Below are 24,016 nucleotides of genomic sequence, written 5' to 3'. Positions count from 1 at the left end.
TATGAATCATTGGCATAACTGGATAGATTCCGTGCATAGAAGATAAGAGCATACTCTACACTGTTGGTTTATGTAAAATATTAATGCCGTGTTGTCTGTAATTACCTTGATTGCTTTATTGCTGATAACTGGGAGGAAGTATTCACAACTCCATCTGACCACGTGGAGCTTTACAACGTTGATGTGTAATGAGGTTTCCTCTAGTGACCAAAGGTGTGAGTGGCAATATGTGCCTCCATCCTTCTACAGAGGCATGATTGTGGAACCTCTAGACATATGTTTTGAGGTTAAAGGCATCACTGAAGATACATTGCTGAGATACATTGTAGAGAGTGTTTGTGGAGGCATGCAACAAGTGTGAGGCCATCTTTGGAAGCATTGCTTATGTAGCCTGATGTGTTTGACTACAAATATGATAGCTGCCATGTATCTGAGAAGTTTCAGGCATTGTCTGACTGACACTTGGGTGCTGCCAATAATGGTTGTTATGAGTGCAGTTAAGGCATCAAAACAGTGATGAGGTAGTTTTGCCTGAGCTTGCAGGCACTCTACATGGGCCCCTATAAATTCCAGTTGTTGTATAAGGTCTGACTTTTGGTCATTTATCTGGAAGCCTACTGTGGTGAGCATCTTTATTGTATGGTTGGTGTCTTGTAATGCCATTTGAAAAATGGGGCAGTTATGACGCAATCATCTAGGCAGTGGATATCTTCATCCAATTCCCTGATTTATGGAGGTGAGCTGCAGCTACCGCCAAAACTTTTGAGAGCACCCTTAGAGCCATGGGTAGGCTGAAAAGTGATGCCCAGTACTGACAGTTTGGGTTTCACAGGGTGAAGTGTAGCAATCTCTTGTGTTCAGTGTGGATTGTGATGTGGAAATATGCACCCCGAAGGCTGAGAGACAACAGCCAATCTCCCTTTTGTAATGCTGGAATTATAGTTGTCAATGTTACCATTTTGAAGTATTGTTTTATTACGAACTTGTTGAGCTGCTGTGAGTCCAGGATAGGCTTCCATCCCCTGCTCAATTTTTGGAGTAAGAAAATGGAGATGGAACTTCTTTTACTGCCCCTAGGTGTAGTGGATGATCTATCTCCTCTTGTAACAAGGTCTCAAAGGGAAAGTCCCCAAAGTGAAGTTTTACAGGCAGGGTAGTAAGGCAAGAGGCAATTTGTAAAGAGGTTGTGCTTTGGTTGGCATTCCAGTACAGGGAGAGTTGAACCCTCAATTAACCTCTCAAAATGATTGCTGTGACATCAAAGGTAGGGCACTTCAGGCTAGTCCTATGTCTGATGCCAGAGTGGCTGTTTCTGTCTTTGGTGCCGATCATAAACATGTTGTGGTTATGAGTAAGGTGCATAATGGAAGAGCTGGGTATAAAAGCAGACCTGGTGGTTCTTAGGTTATGGGTCATACATGCCCAAAATTTTTATAGTAGTATGAGAGTCCAGAGAGGTACTAGTTCTGAGAATAGTTCTGCCTCTCAAAATTGCAGATCCTCAACTGTGTTTTGTATTTCTTTAGGAAATCTCCACTCCTGCTATACATGCAAATAGACGGTTCCTGTCTGTTACTGTAACTGCTGATTTGGAGAGCAAAAGGGAATATTAACATTTAGATGAATCTTGTGTGAGATAATGTCATTGTCAAGATGTCTCTTTAAAGTTTGTCAAACTACTTAATAAATAAAATTACGTTATGTTAATTACCTGATTTTTAATTATCATGAGGTTACATCAAAAGATGACTCTTCTCCGATACCAAGAGGCTGTTCCAAATTTATAACGGCTCTTGGGAACTGATCCTTTTGGTCCCATATCTGCTTGGATGCTCACTGGGAAAGCTGTGAGCCATAAGAAATGAGATCTCAGGATATTCTGGTACCCGTTTAATGAACACTGACTTAGGATCCCAGATCTGCTTGAGGTTTTAGAAGAAGGAAATGTAATCCATAAAGATAGAATTTATAGTAATCTAGAATCACCTTGAATATGGATTTTGGTCTATAACTATAGATTAAATTCTGAAAGAACAATTTATAACTTCCAGATCACCACCTCTAATATATACCTGAATATCAAGAATTGAACTCATTTCTGTATGTATACTGATCTTCCAATACTTTTTAAAAAATAAATCTTAGTATATTTATTAAGAATTGGCTATAAGAGTAAATTTGGGATAAGGTCAGAAATATTCACTGACTTGGCAAGTAATATATATGATCCTTTGGGACTGATAGTACTTTATTTGACTAGAGTATCTTGGTGGGAGCCAAGGGCTGGGTTCTTTAAGGGAACTGTGTGGTTTGGATTTCTGGTTGACCAAAAAGGTAATACAGAAGCTGTTCTGTGCTGGCTTGGTAAGTATAGATACTGGAATAATCGCCAGCTTTGGAGGATTGGCCGTCCCATTTCTTGCAGTGCATCCTAATTGAGTGACCGCAGCTGGCTCACCTGGGATTCCGTGTATCACAGTTTCCTTCTGGGGCTTCCTCTATTTCCACTGACTCATCGTGGTGAAATTCAGACAGAGGTGGGGCAGATGGTGAAAGTAGCTGGGTGGCTAAGTGCATTGTTGGGGGTCTGGAGTGTGCAGGATGTTGGGCTCTATAAAGAGCCCAGGGATCCTAGCCAGGCCATGTAGTGAGTATTAGCACTGGTGGCATCCAGGGAAATGGTTTCCAGACATGCCCTGGTATCATCAGTGGTATAGTTGTCAAGTATGTTTAGGAGAGAAATGATGAGGTGTTTAGCTAGTTAATTCCTCCTCCTCTTCTTCAACACCTGAGAATGGAGGAACAGAACTGACTGGAATCATAAACCCACTCAGCTCTGGATGGATGAGGGTACTATTGGTACTGAAGAGCAGAGTTCCAAGTACTGAAGTAATAGCTAGGTCTATGTGGATTGTGAGTGGCTGTGGTAACTGTGAAACTCTGTGCCCTAGTCTGTACAGGAGGAGTTAGAGGTAGAGCTGGCAGCATGCAAAGCTGTATCTGGATACTAGTGGTGTGGATATGGAGGCTGACATGACTTTCAACAAGTACTGCCAGTTCTGAGCTGGAAGGTTTAGCCTTAGTTTGTACGATGGAGATAGGGAGTCACTGTACTGGTGTCTTTGTTCCTCGGCATCCATACTGGATGTGTCTAGTACTTCTCAATCTGATGGTGGGTGGTGCTGTTTGTTCCAGGGAAGATTTTTTGCTCTCCTTGAGATGAGGAGTGCAGACTATGTTTGGTCACCTTTTCAAGAGCAGGATCCTTCAAAGTGAGCAGAGGAGACCTCTAATCTGAAGCTGTTGCTGAGGATCATTGATGAGGTAGAGTCTGAAACTATGAGTTCAAAGATGGCCTGGGTGATTTCTCTGTTAAGAAATGCTGGCCTTCAGAGACAGGGCTGATAACTTTTTACAGTGGGGGAAATTTTGTGTGATATGCATCTTCCCCAAACAGCAGATACATTTGGCACGGCCATCCAAAACAGGGTTTGAGAGCCGGTGGGGTGAGGTAGCATTTAAATTCAGGGGATCCTGGCACATTAGAATGCCTCATTTTGAAGCTGGGAACGACTGAGGGGGGAAAGAGAGAGGTTGGGGATTTCTTTTTTCAAAAGAGATTACTGAAAAAGTATCGAGGGTACTGCTGCTACAAATCTCTGACTATAAGTGCAAGGTGCCAAGATACTTAAAGGAGAGCACCCACAGGGACACTCTTCAAAGAAGAGCTGGGAAATTTTAACACTCTTGTGCTAAAAGTAAAACTCAAAATGAAAATTATTTTTCACTTTGGGCAGATCTTCAGCCGGCGTACACTGTCCTGTAAGAGTTAATAGTCTTATGACAATTTACACCATCTGAGGATTACGTCAGCTGTCCCATTCATTTTTAAATGTTCAAAAGATCTTACATAATGGAGTTTAAACTTGTACTAGGTTTACTTTCATAATTCAAAAGATATTCATTTATAACTATATCTTCGGGCTTTTATAGAAGCTAGAGACTGGCAAAATTCACCCTTCCTTCCTGGTCATTACAGTATGACACTATACATGTGTTAAGAATTGGTACAAGATAGCTTGCTTACTTAAGTGACCTGTCAAAGCTAAAGAATAACAATGAAGCAAATTAGTTGATTAGTTACTTACTGCCGTATTGGCAGACATGCATGCTGAAGTTATCCAAGCATCATCGAATGCCAACTGACAAACCAACAATTAGAGCAATTATGGCAACCAACACCAACGATATAATGACAATTATCCATTTTTTCTGTCAAAGAAAAGCAAGGTGATTAGTTTCAGAACATGCTGTTAAATAGGAACTGAATTTATCCTTGAACTTTAGAAATGAATACCATCTTTTTTAGTACCATCTTAATTTTTGAAGCCTGAAATGGTCCTGACCATCATCTCTGACTTCGCTTGTTTTCTTGAAAGGATCTCTAATCTACTGCAGCTAGAGTTCATTGCAAATATCAGTTGTTTGTTTTTTTCCAACATTCACAAGGAAATATTTGGGCTCCGATATCTGATATATACCTCACTTTAAATGTATAATAGTTCCCAAAACTTTTTTTTTTTTAAATGTGTGTATGTGTAGGATACAGGGACAGAAAATATATACACTTCAAACAGATTGTATAACCTGCTTTTAGAACAGAAGATTTATAAAAAAAATACAATTCTATGATTTCTATTTAGAGATAGATCTTTCCCTAGACTTACCTGCTTTGAAGCTACTTACCATGCCAGGAATATAAAGAAAAATATTGTTTTCATCTTACTCCCCTCTCCCTCAATGCATTACATAATTCAAAATTCCACTGCCATTTAAAAAAAACAAATATAATGCAGATGCTAGACTACAAAAGGGAAGGTTATGCACCTTGTCCAGTAACTAGAGTTCTTTGAGATGTGTCCCCATGTGTGCTCCACTTAGGTGCGTCAGTGCAACTGTGCACACGGCCCGGAGATCTTTGCTAGCAGTCCCCCGGCTACATGCACATGCTGCGCTATTGCGCAATCACCCTGACTATATGCCAGCAGCCATTCCCTCAGTTCCTTCTCTACACTGGACTCAGTTAGCCCAGCGCAGAAGGGAGGTGGGTGGTTGTGAGCACTCACGGGGACACATTTTGAAGAACTCCAGTTACTGCACAAAGTGAGTAACCTTCCTTTCTTAGGCTACGTCTAGACTACATGCCTCTGGAGACAGAGGCATGCAGATGAGGCTACCAGGCATAGGAAAATGAAGCAGCGATTTAAATAATTGCCGCTTCATTTAAATTTACATGGCTGCTGCGCTGAGCGGATCAGCTGTTTGTCAGCTCAGCGCGGTAGTCTGGACACGTGGGTGTCGACATCAAAGGCATTTGTCGACCACCCAGGTATGCCTCCTGGAATGAGGTTTACCTGGGTGGTCAACAAATGCCTTTGATGTTGACACCCGCACGTCCAGACTACCGCGCTGAGCCGACAAACAGCTGATCGGCTCAGCGCGGCAGCCATGTAAATTTAAATGAAGCAGTGATTATTTAAATCGCCGCTTCATTTTCCTATGCCTGGTAGCCTCATCTACATGCCTCTGTCGCCAGAGGCATGTAGTCTAGACGTAGCCTGAGAGGTTCCCCGCGGGTGCTCCCCTTAGGTGACTATGCAGCAGTGTTCCTGATTGGTGGTGGGTGCTCTGTGATACAAGAATGGATGTTGGACAGGACTGTACGTCCAAGTCTAGTGCCTGAGTCCTAAAAGGTCTGAATAGCATAATGTTGTGCAAAAGTATTGGCCGAAGCCCAAGTTGCTGCCCTGCAAATAATATCTATGGGTAGATTCTTAAGGAAAGCAGTCATGGTAGATACTGCTCTTGTGAAGTGCCCCTATATAACTGTCGGTGGCTGTCTGTTTTTCTGGGACTAAGCCAACTGTATGCATGCAGAAATCTATTTAGATATTCACTGTTTGGAGACAGGTTGACCTCTGGACATGTCTGCACACGACATGAATAGTCTGTCTGTTCTTCAGAAGTCTTTTGTGCATTCCAGGTAAAAGACTAATACCCTGCGGACATTCAGAATATACAGTGCTGCCTGCTTGCTATCCTCATGTGGTTTTGGGAAGAACACAGGTAGGTATATCGGTTTGTTACAATGGAATGAGGTAGGTATCTTGGGGAAGAATTTCAGTGGGTTCTAAGGACAACTTTGTCCTTGTAGAATACGGTGTACAGTGGGTCTGCCATGAGTTCTGCTATCTCGCCCACTCTTCTGGCTGATGTTATCACAAGAAAAGCTACTTTCATTGATAGGTGTAGTAGCAAGCAGGTTGCAAGTGGCCCAAAAGGCTGTCTCATGATTGAATCTAGCACGAGGTTCAAGTCCCATGATGGCACTGGATCTCTATGCTGTGGATACAGATTCCGTATCCCTTTACAGAATTCTTTAACGCATGGGTGGGAAAAAAATGGAATATCCTTGTATGGATGGGTGAATTGCTGATATAGCTGCTAAGTGTATGCTGATGGAACTGAGGCTATGTCTAAACTGCACTCCTCTCTCGAAAGTGGAATGCAAATGAAGCAGATCGAAAATTCAAATGAATCACAGATTTACAAATCTAGTGCTTCATTTGCATAATTGCATCCGACCGCTTTTTCAAAAAAGAGTTTAACAGCCTTTTTTCGAAAGAACCTGTACACCTCATTTTTTCAGGAATACGGGTTCTTTTGAAAAAGGGATGGGGTTTGTTTTATTTTTTTTGAAAGAACCCTGTCTAGACTGAGGGGTTTTTTTTCAAAAAACCCTTTTTCGAAAAAGCCCTCAGACCCAATTATGCAAATGAATCGCAAGATTTGTAAATCTGCACTTCATTTGAATTTTCAATCTGCTTTATTTGCATTCCTCTTTCCAGACAGGAATGCAGTCTAGATGAGCCCTAATTGATAGTCCGGTGTCCTGCAAGTGAGTGATAAATTCTAGTATGTCCAAAATCCCTGCCTTGTGTGGATCCTGTGCTCAAGCCAAATTCCAGGCCACAAATCTGGCCCACTTCTGCAGGTAAGTTCATCTCATAGTGGATCTCCTGGAATTAATTAGGATATCTCTGAGCCTTTGAGACAGGGTTAGCTCTTTGTGTGAGAGCCAACAAGCATCCAGGCTAACAGGTTTAGTGTATGTAGCCCGGGTGTGATTTACACCCCCATCCTGAGTCAAGAGAGCTCGTAGCAGGGGAAACTTGTACTGCTGACGTGTATTGAGTTGGAGTATGGTAGGGTATCAAATTTGTCTTGGTCAATTAGAGGCTATGAGTATGACCCTGGCTGCCTCCAGTTTGACCTTTATTACCGTTTGATGTATTAGAGGTATAAGTGGAAATGCACATGCCAGTGGGAAGTCCCAGTGTTTTGCAAATGCATCTCCGAGAGATTGCGGTCCAATACCTGCCTTGGGACACTACCGGGAGCACTTGGAATTGATGTGTGTTACAAACAAGTCTACAACTGGGTATCCCCATCTCCTGAAAAGGTTATTTATGATACATTTCTTGATCTCCCATTCGTGGTTCTGTGGGAATTGTCTGCTGAGGCCATCTGCTAGTACATTGTTCTTGCCAGGCAAATGTATAGCAGTTGGTGTGATGTTGCATATAATATACCAATTACCATAGTTTTGTTGCTTCTGCACATAGGCTATGAGACCTCGTGCCCCCCGCCTGTAATACGTCGTTGTGACATTGTCCGAAAATATCCTTATGGTTTTGTTTTGTATGTGTGGAAGCAGTAGGGAGCATGTCCTCCTCACTGCTCTGAGTTCCAGCATATTAATTTGAAGCCGGAACTCTTTGTGTGTCCATTGTCCCTGTAATATCACACTCCCTAAGTGGGCTTCCTATCCTAGCAGGGACGCATCTGTCATGATAGTGACGGATGGCATCGGCATCTGAAATGGAAGTCCTATACAGACGTTGTTTAAGTCTGTCCACCAATCTAGGGTGGCTTTGACCCGGCTGGGCATGTGGAGTGTCTTGTGGAATGGATTGTGACTGGAGTATAGCCATGCCTGAAATGGCCTCATATGTAGACAGGCATTTGAGACCACAAACGTGGACTCTGCCATGTGTCTAAGTATTTGAAGGCATGTATATGCTGTGGTGTGCGCGCCACTCTGTATGGACAGGATCAAGTCACACATTCTCGACCATCTGTTGGTCGGCAGTGAGGCTTTTCCCTGAGTGCAGTCCAATTGTGCCCTGATAAACTTCAGTGACTGGGTAGGAGTGAGGGTGCACTTTTCCAAATTCAGTAGGACCCCGATCATATTGAATAACACTCTTGTTGACTCCAGTGACTGTTCCGTGTCACCATAGGTGGATGCCATGATCAGACAATCATTGAGATATGGAAATATGTTTGTTTTTTTCACAGGTGTGCAGCTACCACAGATAGAACTTTGGAAAAAAACTCTGGGGGCTGCTGACAACCCGAAGGGGAGCACCCTGTACTGATAGTGTAAGTCCTTGCTGGTGAACCCGAGTAATTGTCTGAGAGCCAGATGAAAAGGTACATAAAAAATATGCGTCCTTGAGGTCAAGGGTAGCTGGCCATGCTCCTTACTCCAAGGCAGGTATGCTCTTTCCAGCATAACCATCTTGAACTGCTGATACTTGACAAACTGGTTGAATGCATGTAGGTCCAAGATCAGCCTCCACCTCCTCTCCCCTGCCCCTGATTTGTTGATGGTTAGAAAGTATTGGGAATAAAATGCCCTTCCTCTGTAGTAGCTGGGTACCACTTCTATAGTGTCTAGTTCTAGAAGAGACTGTGCTTCATCTAGAAGGATCAACTTGTGAGAGGGGTCTCTGAAGAGGGACAGGGAAGGGGGGTGGGTTGGTGGCACTGCTATGAATGGTATTCAGTATCTGGTTCATATTATTTCTAGGACCCGTTGGTCCGAGGTGATGGTTTTCCATGCTGGATAGAATGCAATGAGTCTGTTTCTAAATATTTGTTTGCTTGGTTGTACTTGCCCTGAAGAATTTGTACCCTCAACCAAATCCTCAAATTTGCTGACGTTAGGTGGATACTTAGGTCAATGATGGCTCATTTGATGGTCTTCATTGAGTTTGTCTCATACGCCTTTTGTTCTCATAGGGTCTTTGCTATTGGGTATACCCTGATGTTCTGAACCTCTGGTAATATTGTTTGTATTGTTTCCTCTTGGCTCCAGGCAGCTGTATCCCTAGTGTGTGGAGCATTGCCCTGGAGTCCTTCAATGTGTAGACAACTGAGTTTGTTGCCTCTGCGAAGAGCTTCTCACCCTTGAATGGGAGATCCTCGATGTTTGACTGAACCTTCCTGGGAAATCCTAACAGCTGCAGCAATGACATCCATCTCATCACTACTGCAGATGCCATTGACCTGGCTGCTGTGTCTGATGCATCTAACCCAGCCTGCAGAGCTGTTTGGGAAATCAATGAACCTTCTCTGATATTTGATTTGAATTGCTCCCTCACGTCCTCTCGTATGTATTGAATAAAGGAACTGAATGATTCAACTGTGTTGTGCAAGTATTTTGCTAACAGAGCCATATAATTCACAATTCACAGATGGAGAGAGGCTGAGGAGTAGGCTTTCTTCCCCATAGTATCCAGTCTTTTTGTCTCTTTAGTGTGACTTGTTGTTCTGGAGTACTGTTTTTGCTTCCCCCTCTGGTTGGTTGCTTGGACTACTAGTGAATTAAGGAAATGGTGAGAGAACAGGAATTCGCCCCCTGTGGGGATGATGTAATATTTCTTATCTAGTTTTTTCGATATTGGAGGCACCGATGCTGGAGTTTTCCAGATTAACTTTGCTGGATCATCAATGTTTCGTTCATTGGTAAAGCCAGCCTGGTATGTTGAGGTAAGATGAATATGCTTGTGAGTTCATGTTTAATCTGTGTTACATTAGAGTTTTATGGCAAACATGTCTGCTACCCTCCTAAACAAGTCTTGGAACTTTCTGAAGTCATCCCCTCTGACTGGTGATGCAGGGAGACTGCGTTCTTCCTTCGTGGAATAGGAATTATTGGGCACAATAGAGGAAGCCTGTGTTGCATCCTCCATAGATGACTCACTATTATGGTCAGTTTGGTCCCAGTCAGCTCATCTTCGGGTATTTGTGTGAGCTGATTGTGTTCCAGGGACCTGCAAAGTGTGTTGAAACTGTTGGGTCTGGTAAGGCGCCCAAGAGTACCAATAGGCCCACTGTGGGGGCATCCACTCTGCCACTCCTGCATTTGTTGCTGTTGTGGTTCCACATATAGAGGGACTCTGTGCTGGTCCATTGACTGCTTCTCCTCATCATCACTAAATCTGGCAGACGTTTGTGAGGCTGGTGTCAAGGAGAACACGGAACCTCTAGTCCGTGGTGTGTGGCCAGTACCGAATACTGGTGAGCATGGTACTGATCCCACTGCGAGGTCCGCCTCTGTCATGAACGTTGGTACCAGAGTATGCAGAGGCATTGCTGAGTAGTTCCATACAGCTGCCTGAATCAGTACCATTGGCGCTTTGAAGTGCATCGGTACCAGCGCTACCGAGCATTTGTTCAAGCGCAGCATTCCACTGCTCTGCAGCCTGCTTGCTCCCCCGTGGTACCACGTCTCCCACTGGTACCTTGTTACTGTGTGGAGAGCTTGAACAGTAGCCAGTGGCTCCATGCTTCATATTAGGGTCACAGCTTTTTTTAAAAGTTAGATCCCTTATCCCACTTTTGGGAGCCCTTCCTGGTGGCATTCTTATCAGCCTCTTTTATCTTTTTGTTTGCTAGAGGCTGAGGCTCAGCAGGGGACCGGGAGCGTTTCGCTCCGGGTCCTGCTCTCTAGCTTGGCCCTGCATGCTCCTGCTGCCCAAGAGGGTTATCTCTGGGAGCAGTGGGAGGGAGTGGGGTTTGAATGAGGCTGTGACTCAGCCACGTTGTGGTCCAAAAACAATAGTCTTCTTTATAGTTCTCTCACCTTTTTAGAGCATGGGGTGAGCTTTTGACAATGCGGGCAGTGACTGACAGGATGGTCTTGCCCAAGGCAGCACAGGCACTGCTCATGTCCATCTGCTGCTGCAATTGCTGTCCTGCACCTTTTAAAGCCCAGTGATGGGGGCATAAAAGTTTTTTTCTTTTTGTGCTCTCCTGCGGGTGAGTGGAAAGTGACAGAAGCACCCAGGTGCTGCTTCGCCTGCTTTTCTTTCTGTTATCCTTTTCCTCTTTTTTTTTTCCTTCTTTCTTTTTCCTTTTGATGCTATTAGAGAGACTGACTAAGTGTGACCTATACTGACGGCGGTTGGGAAGAAAACTGGCAAGCATGGGTAAACTGATTCTGCTGGAAAAAAAAGTCTCACACTATATAGGAGAGACATGTATCTGGACCTTATCTTTATAGAAAACTGTATAAGACTGATCAATTGACCAGTGTATTCTGTTCTCATTTCTTCTATTGGAGATGAAAGCTACTAAGAAAACTACTTTTGGTGAAAGGTGCAGAAGTGAGCAAGAGTCAATAGCCATAATAGACAACACTCTTTTCAAATCTCAGGAATATGTTGGATTTCCATAGGGAGAAATAATCTAGACCTTTCAGTAACTTGGTTATGTTAGGGTAGTGGTTCTCACACAGCAAGCCTCTGAGAGCAACTCCCGTTATAAATTAAAAACACTTTAAAGTATGTAACACTATCATAAATGCTGGGGCGAAGTGGAGTTGGGAATGGAACTGACAGCTTGCAACCTGCCACATAATAATCTTGCAATCCCCTGAGAGGTCATGACCCTCAGCTTAAAAAGCCCTGTGATAACACAGTATCGCCATCAATTTGAGTATGAAATGCTGAGATAGCCACCATGTTCACCTTAACAGAGGGCTAGGACTGACTCTTTGAGATGTGAGCGATAGTCTAAAATAGACTGAATCGTCTGAGCAGGTGGCATTATGGGACACCACCCAGATGAAAAACTGTTGCCACTTACTCAGATAAGCCGCTCATGTGGAAGGCTTCCTGCTGTAAAGGAGACATCTAGACTAACACTAAGCAATAAATATACTGTGCATTCTCCACTGATGAATGATGCCATGAGGTGCAGCACTTGAGGGACCTGATTGAGCACTAGGCCACAGATGTTTGTGACAAAGTCTCTGGTTATTGGTAATGGAAAGAGTTATTGGTGGATGGGTTTCATAGATCTGAATACCGTGGCTTTCTCAGACAGACTGGAACTACGAGGATCATTCTGCCATGAACCTATTTAGACCTAGGGATGACCCTGAGAAGAAGAGGTACGGTGGATATGGATACCTCTGGTCATTATCCCATGGAAAAAATGAAACGTGATGGTTATTGAATATGGGCTCTGATCAACCCTGACGCAGAATCAGGGACATTTTCTGTTTTTACCAGGTTGCGTATATTTTCTGCCCTCGTATGAAATATAAACTAGAACAACTGAGTTGAGACTATTCACCATCTACATTGAAGGATCTGCTCAGGTAATCTGCCAAACTGTTTTCAAACTCTATTAGGCAACATGGCCTGAGAGCAATGGAGCTCTGTATGAAGAAATTCCATAGCTTGACTGACTCCTGTCACAAGCTGTTTAATTTAGTGCCCTCCCCCATTTATTTACATTTTAAAAAAAGCCACTATGATGGTGCTAGTAAGTACCTGGACAGTCTTGCCCTGAATAAGAGGCAGAAAACGTAATACTGATTGCATCTTGGGAAGATATATAACCTGTATAGTTCAACAATTCTGAGCATAAAGATCACTCAGATGGTCTCCCAACCCATGGCTGAAGTTTCCATTACTAAAGAAAGCCGTGCAGAATGCTGTGGAGGGGAGACTCCTCTGTACACATTGTTGCGGCTCATCCACCAGGTAAGAATTAATACTTTCTGCACTTTTTTGCTTTAATACAGACTCATGGGGAGGTGTGTCTCTGAAGAGGGACCGGAGGATGAGGTGGAGTATACAGAAAGAAAATGCCAAGTATAAACCTGATTTCCTCATGCTTTGCATATACACATACTTGTCCAAGGGGATGAACTGACTGCCAAGCATGTAAGAAATGGGATACTATCTAGTGGGTGAGAGGTGGAGAAAGATCAGCGAGTTCAAGGTCTGGTAGTATGCCAAGCTTGATGTGAGAGTCAAACCAACTGTTATGAGGCCTGGGGATGTCTACAGGAAAAGACCAGGGAAGTAAAGGGCAATAGCCTGCTTCTCTGTTACCCTCTTTACCTTTCTTATGTAGCCAAAAATATGTATGATTTATACAATAGTATGTATGTAATGTAGAAGTAGAATGTTTTAGGATAATATAGTGTTCAGTTTTATATATTGTACCCTGCCAGCCCTCTTTTCTGATTAGCAGGAAGGAATGGCCTAGTACCATTGGCAGACATGCATCCAGTAAACTGTCAGCGCCTACCCCAATATTGAGGCAGGAAAAGTCTTTGGATTATTATAGTCCCTCTTATTTAGGTTAATAGTTCATTCTTTATTCTTTGTACTTTGAAATAATTGTTTAATATCTACAAAAATAATTTTCAGTACATTAAAACTCCAATAGTCTGGCACTGCTGATAGTCTGGCATCAAAATGGCAAGAGCCTAGTGAGTGAGCTTCGGCAAAAAATGAGTCACAAGGTAACAGCGGCAGCAGCTGAACTGAGCAAAAAGGGTAAAAAAGGCTTAAAAAAACTAAAACATTACAGTATACTGTATACAGTATGTACAATGAAAAGGGTTAAGAACACTTTATATACAGTACATAATGTATACAGTATATATATAACCAGTTTATAGTACCTCCTGATAGTCTGGTATATTTGATAATCCGGCACCACCTAGGTCCCATAGGTTCCGGATTATTGGAAGTCTACTGTAATAAGAAATTGTTTTAGTAAAATGTATTTAGCATTTGTTTAAATTTTGCTTGCTCTATAAAAACAGCTTTGCTTTGCAAGTTTTGATCTTTAATCATTTACTGTTCTCTTGGTGAACAAGGAGCACATGATATATCAGTAAACAGAGTGGTTCAGCTGGCTGAAGAAGAGGAAAAGATCAAGAGAAGCCAGTCAGACTATCAGGATATGCTGAGGATGGCTGGAGAACGGCAGATTGATGACCCTAAAGCATAGGTATACATCCCTGAAGGCAAGATAATAAAGGCAAAACCAGATGTGGAAAAAAACCCCAATGACAATCATTGAAATTCTGATGAAGGATAATGATGGGAAACCCCTAGTGATGATGGGATAATATGCCAATTAAGGACTAACAATCTCAGCATGAAACTGCAAAAGCCACAGACTCTAACAGGAACTTACAAATATAAGCACAGGGTGCATTGCCATGGCTCTCTGGGTCCTGCAAAGCCCTTGGCACATCAGATCACAACTGACAGAACCTGGCTCCTCCACTCGTGCCCAATCTAACTGGCTAAGCTACAGACCGGTAACTAGAACAACATTAGCAGGACTGGCGTGTGTGTATGAATTTGTATGCTGCTTTTCGTGTTATATCTAAATAAACAAAGCACATTGCCTTATTCTCTGAAAAATATCTGTTTGCTTCTTATAAGCATAACACTTAGACCAGTTAGTATGATGGAAGGGATAATAATGCTGTCTACCCTGGAACTGAGGATAATATTTTGTCCTCTTTACAGCTGAAGTGTGGAAACATCATGATATCAAAATTGGTCTCAAGTCCTTCAAGGTCTGTCTACACTACAAAGTTAATTCAAACTAACAGCCGTTAGTTCAAATTAACTTTCATAGGCACTACACATGCAAATCGCTAGTTCAAACTTAATTTGAACTAGCAGAGTGCTTAATTTGAACTAGGTAAACCTCATTCTACAAGGACTAACGCCTAGTTCGAATTAAGTAGTTCGAATTAAGGGGTGTGTAGCCACTTAATTCGAACGAGTGAGAGGCTAGCCCTTTCCAGCTTGCCCCGGTGGCCACTCTGGGCACAACCAGGGAAATTCTTCTGCCCCCGGAGCCCTTAAAGGGGCACAGTCTGGCTACGGTGCCCGAGCCAGGTGCAAACCTGCCAGCACGCAGCCAGCAGACCCTGCACCTGGCACAGCACAAGCCAGCCACCCGCTGCCACCCAGCCCTCCGCCTCTTCCCGGGACCAAGCTGGTGGTTCCCAGGAGCCTGCCCGGGGCCGCAAGAGGCGGGCACCCGCCTGGTCTAGTGCGGAGATCGTGGACCTCATCCAGGTTTGGGGGGAGGCCTCCAATGTCCACGACCTCCGCACTAGGCACAGGAAAGTGGCCATCTAGGGCAGGATAGCTGCCAGACAGGCCACCAAAGGCCACATGCGAACCCAGGAGCAGGTTTGCGTGAAAATCAAGGTGGTCCAGTGAGACCCCCGACCCTGAGCTTAGAACATAAGAACGGCCGTAATGGGTCAGACCAAAGGTCTATCTAGCCCAATAGCCTGTTGGCCGACAGTGGCCAACACCAGCTACCCCGGAGGGGATGGACCGAAGACAATGACCAAGCCATTTGTCTCGTACCATCCATCTCTGGCCTTCCACAAACAGAGGCCAGGGACACCATTTCTACCCCCTGGCTAATAGCACTCCATGGACCCAACCTCCATGAAATTATCTAACTTCTCTTTAAACTCTATTATAGTCCTAGCCTTCACAGTCTCCTGTGGCAAGGAGTTCCACAGGTTGACTATTTGCTTTGTGAAGAAGAACTTTCTTTTATTAGTTTGAAGCCTGCTACCCATTAATTTCATTTGGTGTCCTGTAGTTCTTCTATTTAGGGAACTAATAAATAACTTTTTCTTTATGCACCCTCTCCACACCACTTATGATTTTATAGACCTCTATCATACCCCCCCCCCCCCAGTCTCCTCTTTTCCAAACAGAAAAGTCCCAGTCACTTTACCCTCTCTTCATATGGGACCTGTTCCAAACTCCTAATCATTTTAGTTGCCCTTTTCGGAACCCTTTCCAAGGCCAAAATATCTTTCCTGGGGTGAGGAGATCACATTTGTACACAGTACTGAAGATGTGGGCATACCATAGTTTTATACTTCCTCTCCTCCTTCTTCTCTTGGCTTCCTCTTCCAGCTCCCTCCTCCCAGGTTTCCCCCTCCCTTCTCCCACCCTTTCTCTTCCCCTCTCCCACCTTCTTTTCCCAGTCTCCCAGAGGTTAATCCCCCCTCCAGTTTTGTAAATAAAGAGAATTTCTATTTTTGAACACACGTGTCCTTTATTTTTTACATCAGGAAGGGGGGCTAGGGAGGAGTAAGTGGAAGGAGGTGAGGGAGGAATGGGACACGAGCGGCTCCTCGGGGTGGAAGCTCTCCTGCAGGGTCTCCTGGATCCTGACAGCCCCCCAATTGAGCCCCCCGGATGGCAGCCTGCGGTAAGTGCAGCCAGGCTGATGGCTGAGTGCTGTGATGTGCTGCATGTGGGCACTCAGGGCACACCAAGACAGTACCGCTTTGCTGACACACATCGAGGTAGACAAGCAAGCTGGGAACCCTGAGAACTGTCTGTCTGGGGGGGGGTCGGGTCCCTTTAAGCACAGCCCTCGGCTAGCCTGAGACAACAGCTCCACACTCTAAGTCGTAACCTGATGCCCTGCTGGCACTGCTTCCGGCCAGCCTTAACTTTGGTTCAGGGTCCACTCAATGTGGACATGCTAGTTTGAATTAGCAAAACACTAATTCGAACTAGTTTTTAAGTCTAGATGCGCTAATTCGAATTAGCTTAGTTCAAATTAACTAATTCAAACTAAGGGTATGTCTACACTACCCCGCTAGTGCGAACTAGCGGGGTAATGTATGCATACCGAACGTGCAAATGAAGCCCGGGATTTGAATTTCCCGGGCTTTATTTGCATAAGCCGGCCGGCACCATTTTTAAATGCCGGCTTGTTCGAACCCCGTGCCGCGCAGCTACACGCGGCACGGGCTAGATAGTTCGGACTAGCAAGCTAGTCCGAACTATCTGTACAGCTAGTCCGAACTATCTAGCCCATGCCGCGTGTAGCCGTGCGGCACGGGGTTCGAACAAGCCGGGATTTAAAAATGGCGCCGGCCAGCTTATGCAAATAAAGCCCGGGAAATTCAAATCCCGGGCTTCATTTGCACATTCGGTATGCATACATTACCCCGCTAGTTCGCACTAGCGGGGTAGTGTAGACATACCCTGAGTTAGTTCGAATTAGTGCTGTAGTGTAGACATACCCTCAGTGTGTGCAATATTTAATTTGTTTCAGGTAAGAATGGAATGTCCTCAATTGTCTTTTGTACCTCCACAGGGATCCATGAGGACTGCAATCAGGAACAATGATGCATTGTCATCACCGTAGCCTTACCTACAAAACTGAAATATCCAAGGAGATCTGAAGAGCTGACAGATACAAGATGGCCCTCAGCAACAAAGGACTGAAGAATCCTGTTCTCTCAAACACAATGACAGATTATCAGCAAACAGACTGTCTCACAGTTAGAATAGCCATACCTCACCAACAACAGCATATGCTGATTTGCAATACAGAATAGACTTGCCTTAGAAAAATACTCTGACCACTGACATGGATGATAAGAAGGAACTCGGACGTAGGAGGCAACTAATTCTTTATACCTTTATCTTCAGAGCACAAGGAGGATGGGAATGGTTAAGACTGCACCATGGGTACTGCTAGGGAAAACTATCCAACACAAGTGCATGCGATGCATCACACCCACAGTGGAATGGAAGTTCGCAAGCACTCAAAGAAGCTCAAGTTACAGCATGTGAAATTAATTACAATAAAACTACTTTTATGCCATATTAAGTTAACAAAAATCGGCAAATAATCTTACCCTTCGTGCTTTACTTTGATATTTAACAGCCTTTTTTGTCTCCTCTTTAGCATGTTCTACATAATCTGATGCATTCATCACATTCTTTTCTATGTTGTTGATCATTTCACCCTTAAAATAAAATTAAGAAATTTTTAAACCATTTCTGGAATTTTCTGGAGACTGACTAAACAGCATATAAAAATGATATTAAACATGGAAAAGAATTATGTACTAGTGCCTGCAGTTTTTATTTTTGCATACACATATGATGGGGAAAAAAAGGAATGAGAAGCAAGGTCTCACAGGAAAATATTTTAACCTAAAAAGAAAAAATATTGGTAAGAGCAGGTGGGGACAAAATATTGATAATTTAAAGCATATTCCTTAAAATAAAGGTATGCTTTAATAGCTAATCTATAACTGGCATACTAAAGAGTTCAAAAGTATCTGGAAAAAGCATATGGAAATGGCAAGCATACCTACAAAAACATTCACCCAAAATTATTCACGTATTTTAAGGAGGAAGATTCTTCCATACAAACTACTTAGAATGCCAGTACATAATGAATTTTACTTCACTTACGATGAATGAACTTTGGGAATGAAATGAAAGATCAGGAAAATATTACAGTAGATCTGTTACCTGTGTTTCTGTCCATCAGAAGACATAATCAGCAGCAGTGAACAGTAAAATATTAAAAATGATCACAAATAACTTGTTCATTTCTGTACAAGGTTTAGAACATGCCAGTAATTTTCATACTTGTTCATTTTGTATCAATGCAACACATTAGGCTTATAGAATGTGAAGTCCTCCAAAAAGGCTATGCTAAATATAGACTGATTATTCATAATGCTAAGTACTAAATTCTTTCACAGTGGATTTCACACAGTTAAATTCACTATTAAATAAAAGCCAATGAATCCCAAGACCAGTTTATATACATCCACTGAATACAATTTTATAAATACTGCAAATAGAGTTAATTGTTTTTAACCCTAATTTGATCTTTTCTTCCCATCTCCTTATTTTCATAAATGTTGTCTTAATGAGAGCTGGGGACACTAATTATCACCTTTCCACTTATAGACAATTCTCCCATTAACATTAATGTAAATTATATATTCCCAAGTATGGGTACATAACATACCCATTTTCTTTTTATACATTTCTCACCCAAGATTTAACCCACACCCACCACTACTTTAGTCTTCTGCAACAGTTAACTTTTTATTGGTTTTCAACATGCCTTTGTGACGTATCTAGATCATATTTACTCTATGACCAAAACCTAGGCATGAATTTGGGTCAGTTTATTCACCCACCATATTATCTAGCCCTGATCAGGAAATTGCACTATAGTATTCAAATAATAATTTTACACTTGTACTTAAATATACCCTGCAAAAAGCTCAACCGTTACCATCTTACACATTTTTATATCTTATTGAGCACAATGGCAGTTATTCATTGTCCTTAGCAGATGTTATCAGACATAGAGCTCATCAGATTAAATAATGCCTTCTGGCCTTTAAAAAAACCCCTTTTATTTGTAATCTTTCGTAGTTTGCTTTTGGTTTTACAGGGTGGTGATTACATGTTAAAACAAAAGATAATATCTATAAAAATGTTGCAATTATCAAGACTGCTTGATATTTGAGGGTATATCTCTAGTTCTGTATTGTTTTCACAGGAAAAGCAACAAACTATGCAAAGCACTTTACTTACTAAGACAAAATTTGAATTGATTCAGTTACCTGCGTCTCAACAAACATAGCCATATCCATAAACATGTCATGTAGTTCCCGTATACTGGACTCCAGTTTAATAATATCTTTGTGACGTGACTCAATTTCATTCAGAGCTTGTCTAGTAATTTGGGAGTCTGATATAATCTTTGGAGGAGGAAAATAGGAAATACACAAGTAAGTATGTGATTGACATATTCAGGAATAGAAGAAATAGAATATGTGATAGCTGTAAAATGGACTATGAATACATACATCAGAAGTGAAAATAGAAGGATTATCACTTTCTAACATTTCTTCCAGTTCCTCATCAGTGGTAGTTTTTCCAGCTAGGAAGAAAATATGATTTAGGATTACTAGGGGGCTGGCGCTTGCCAATCTCCCTGTCGTCGGAGGTTAGGCAACCCCGGCTCTCCCCCCCAGCTACTGGGGAAGGCCAGGATCCAGCAGTGCCAGCCTGGGCCTCTTCTCACTCCCCACTCTGGCATTCAATGTCCCTTCCCCCTCCCTAGCCCCTTCTTGCTCCACTTCCCAGCCTGGGAGGGGGAGCACTTCTTCCTCGCATAGCTAGACTCAGGATTTTTTCTTTCTCTCCCCCCACACACAGCGCAGTGGTTTGTCAGGGCTCTGGGACATGGAGGCAGCAGTGGCTGATTGCTGGAGAAGGGCCAGGGCTGGGCCAAGGGGCAGCTGGGGTAGTGGCTGTAGCTCCTTGCTGTGCTTGTAACCCCAAGCGAGGAGCCGCTGCCACTGGCTACTTGGCCTAGGAATGCTCGGGCTGTGGCCTGTCAGTGATCCAGCCTCAAACCTTGTCCCTCCACCCCACAAGAGTAGCATGCTAGCAGCAGTTTACTGCAGGGGAGGGGAGAGAGGAGGAAACCCCGAAGCTCTAGCACCTGGAAGCAACTGCCCAGGCTGCCTCCGGCGGAAGAAAGCGGTGGGGACCCCCACGCTGCCTCAGTGCTGTAGGCTGCTGCCTTGTCGGGGCCCTGGAACAGGCACTTATCTGTTGAGAAGGCCGGTTCCCCCCAGAAGCCGGGGACATGGGAGTGGGAAGGCTGCTGAGGGCAGAGGAATGGCAGGATGAAAACTTTTCCTACAGGACGCAGATGTCACTTCCATCTTCCCACAGGATTTTTTAAAAATATATAGTAAGGATAAAGTAACAGTATTTTATCCATTTAACATAAAGGTATTTATGACACCTAGAAGCCTGACAATTCACCATAAACACTAAATTTACTATATATTTGAGTTTGTCTGACTATCCATCTGTTCAAGAACTCATTCTGAACAGTAAGAGCTAGGACCACCAAGTTCAGCATGCAGCTTCCTCTTATCGTAACTTAAACAAGGTAAGTGTTTGGTTGCACCATGAAAACAGGAAATGCCTGGAATGGGATTGCTTTCCATAAAATCAAACATAAAAGAGTCACCAGGCAGTTGAAAGGAGCTGGCTGGGGATGACACACCTCAATTTAGAACTGCTCCAGACCTGAGCCTCCCACCCTCTCAGGTGCCCTCTAAGGAAGGGGAGAGAGGAGTTTAAGGTCCCGCCAATTTGCACATGATGTTGTTGGCTATTCCCCTTCATCCGGTAGAGGAGGGGAAAGCATACAGTTTGCTGTGCTCTTCACACTGGCTGGAGAGCACAAGAGGCAGATGAACCTGGACATTCCCCAGCCAGGAGACATGCCCCCTCTGGGGCCCCGACTATGCCTGCTTAAGCTGCAGAAGCCATGGAGAGGTGCTTCTCACCTGGCCCCAAACTACTGTGGTGAGAGAGAAATGGGGTATTCTGCTCTCCTCGGGGCAGTCTGCATATTGAACCTGTCATCCCCAGCCCCTAGCCCAGAGCAAAGATTTAAATGAAGAAAAATAAACATTTTTTGAGTTAAGGACCCGAGCGACATTTGATACATCTTCTAGTCACACGTAACACAAAAAATAACTTAAAATGTGTTAATGAAACATTACCTAGTTGACTCTCTCAAACCCAAGTATTCGTGTTCACAGGGACATAAGAGCAATGAAGTGATGTTACAGTCTAAAGAGGAAAATGCTAAAACCAAGGTTCGGATTCAGGAACTAATGGCTCACAATCCTGTACTCAGGCCTCTGAATATTCTTCCACTCCATAAAATGTAACAGTTCTTAATAACAATTAGGAGCCAAACCCTATACCAATGGGGAACTTTCGTCATTAAACACATTATGAGAGATTCTTATAGCATGAAAACATCTGCAGCTGTGGCAACAGGACAGGAAAAAAAGGAAAAGCCCCACCTTCTGAAGGTAAAAATTCTAGTGGTGCATGATTAAACAGTATAATTTTTTAAGAAAGCAGATTTCCACAATAATGTATTTCCCTATCATAAGGCAGAGATTGAGAACCAAAGAACATGAGATGTTTAAAGATAAGTTTTCTGTAGAAATTTATCCTTGTGCAATCAAACTGTTATTCCTGAACTCGTTTCCAATGGTAAGCAATAAGATTCCATTATTTTGGCAGGCACATATTAAAAGAAAATTCATGTTACTTACTTATTTCTAACTGTCGCTGTATCCGTCCTTTGCTGCGTTCTCGAAACAGGGTCTGGGTCTCATTGTATTCTGTCATAACCTCCACAAACTTATGGGACAATATTGAGTGCTAGTTTTGAGGAATAACAAGAATATTAAACAACAAAATGGAATTGAAAAAAAAAGTATCCTTCTCATTCACCATCCCACAATATTGGAGCTTAGTTGGTTTTGTTAAAATGCTCAGATTTCCTCCTGAATAATTGATGATCATACCTGAGATTTTCGTATCCTGAGGTCAACTGATGTTCGATTAACATGTCCATCTTGAACAAAAGTTTGTTCAATTGCTAGGGAGAATATAAGAATTCATACTATAAGGTGTTAAGAGTACAACAAATAGCACAAGTTTTAACACAGCAAACATTTATTATTTTATAAATAATAATTAGTATTGTTTCCTGTTCCTGACCCCCAAAAAGGTAGTTTCTCTTAAAAAGTTTCCCCACGTAATAAAAACCAAACATATTAATGATACACAGTGAAAGGTTAAGAATATAACTGTTTACACAGCCAAATTTAAAAAATTTTACTATAATAATATTTTATATTTTCTTAAAGATTGGAATATCCTACTATGATACAGGCTATAAAAACACATATGTATATACATATATTTACCTCATTACACAGAGAGGTAAATTCCAAAATTCTTGTGACTATTAGAGTACACCTAATGTCACAAATACATATATCAGGGTCTACAAAATATTTAAATCACTGAGCTTTTTGCACTTACCCTTTAACTTAGCTCGAATTTTATTTGCAATTTTCTTGATTTCTTTGTTGAGGTCCTCGAGTTCTTCCTTTGTTCCTTTTTAAAAAGAATGTGAAACATAGTTTTTAGAATAATTAATAATTAATTCTAAGCCATAATGACAAGTAAGTATACTTTTTGGAAGGTCTCCAAACTATCTTCTCTAGAACCTTACCACCTAAAACTGACTGCAAGCATTCTAAAGCATGAAAACTGAACAAATGGAGTATGGTTGGATGGGATGGGATGCCTAAATTTTTAAGTTACCAAGCTTGTAGTGGATTATATTAAAATGTATTCAATACATAGGTCATTTGTCATCTATTTTCAGTTATACGGAGGGAACTAAAAATGTACACATACATGCTCTTTTCCAGCATTTCTATATATCTAAATATGCTGATTAACTCTGCATTACTGCTGGGGGGTTCTGGGGATGGGGATAGTATTGGGGAGCTCTAAGGGGTAGGGGTTCTAACAGTTTGGAGGCTAACACTGGGGGAACACTGGGGTGTCCAGGGTGGCAAGCTTGCACTGGGGGAGCACTGGGGTTGCCAGGTGTCTGGTTTTGAACTGGACAGTCCAGAATTTGTTTCCCAAACAGAAAACTCAAATTGAGAAAATATAAATGAGAAAATATAAATATCTGGTATTTTCTAAATAAGATGTCATGTAGATTGTGATATACTGTCAAGACTGTATGGTACTTTTTGTTGAAACCATTTGGAAATCCTAGGAGACACTGGGAGCAGTGTCAGTAGTGAGGGTACTATGGGGGCAGGGCTGGCACTAGGAGATACTGGAGGTGGGGCTAATATTGGGGATTGGAGGCTCTGGAAACAGGAGGCTGGCACGGAGGAGGGGGGATCTGATGGTGGGGAGCTCTTAGGGGTTGGGGTCTGGAACTGAGGTATTTGGAACGGGGGCTAGCGCTGGGTGGCATTGGGTGCAGAGGACTCTGGTGTCAGTGACTAGCACAGGAGGATAGTGGAGGGGGGTGGCTATAAGGGTTAGGGCTGGCACTGAGGGGCTTTGGGGGACAGGGCTTTTTATATCCCAGATTGGCAAACCCATTC

At 42.8% G+C, this 24,016-nt stretch overlaps 1 protein-coding gene and 1 long non-coding RNA gene across 3 annotated transcripts in view; one reads left to right on the top strand and one right to left on the bottom strand.

Annotated features, from left to right (window-relative positions):
* Positions 1-24,016, bottom strand: part of STX2 (syntaxin 2) — an 87,056-nt gene that overhangs the window by 8,022 nt on the left and 55,018 nt on the right. Inside the window, exons 4-10 of one of the 2 annotated variants that reach the window (XM_075898426.2) lie at positions 22,923-22,997; positions 22,400-22,473; positions 22,145-22,253; positions 19,856-19,929; positions 19,610-19,747; positions 17,870-17,980; positions 4,149-4,272 (exon numbers count right to left, since the gene is read on the bottom strand). In XM_075898426.2, coding sequence (XP_075754541.1) covers positions 4,189-4,272; positions 17,870-17,980; positions 19,610-19,747; positions 19,856-19,929; positions 22,145-22,253; positions 22,400-22,473; positions 22,923-22,997 — 665 coding nt within the window. In that variant the 3' untranslated portion in view covers positions 4,149-4,188. The remainder of the gene's footprint in view (positions 1-4,148; positions 4,273-17,869; positions 17,981-19,609; positions 19,748-19,855; positions 19,930-22,144; positions 22,254-22,399; positions 22,474-22,922; positions 22,998-24,016) is intronic. The other variant, XM_075898427.2, reaches the window with a different exon arrangement.
* LOC102455156 (uncharacterized) lies at positions 6,006-9,532 on the top strand. Its single transcript, XR_001368581.4, has 3 exons — positions 6,006-6,126; positions 8,422-8,505; positions 9,224-9,532. It is a non-coding gene; the product is annotated as an uncharacterized LOC102455156 (long non-coding RNA).

This window comes from Pelodiscus sinensis, chromosome Z (genome assembly GCF_052426305.1).
Source record: "Pelodiscus sinensis isolate ZL-2025 chromosome Z, ASM5242630v1, whole genome shotgun sequence".
Lineage (NCBI taxonomy): Eukaryota > Metazoa > Chordata > Testudines > Trionychidae > Pelodiscus > Pelodiscus sinensis.
The sequence above is the reverse complement of the archived record's forward strand: the minus strand, read 5'-3'. Positions and strand labels throughout refer to the sequence as shown.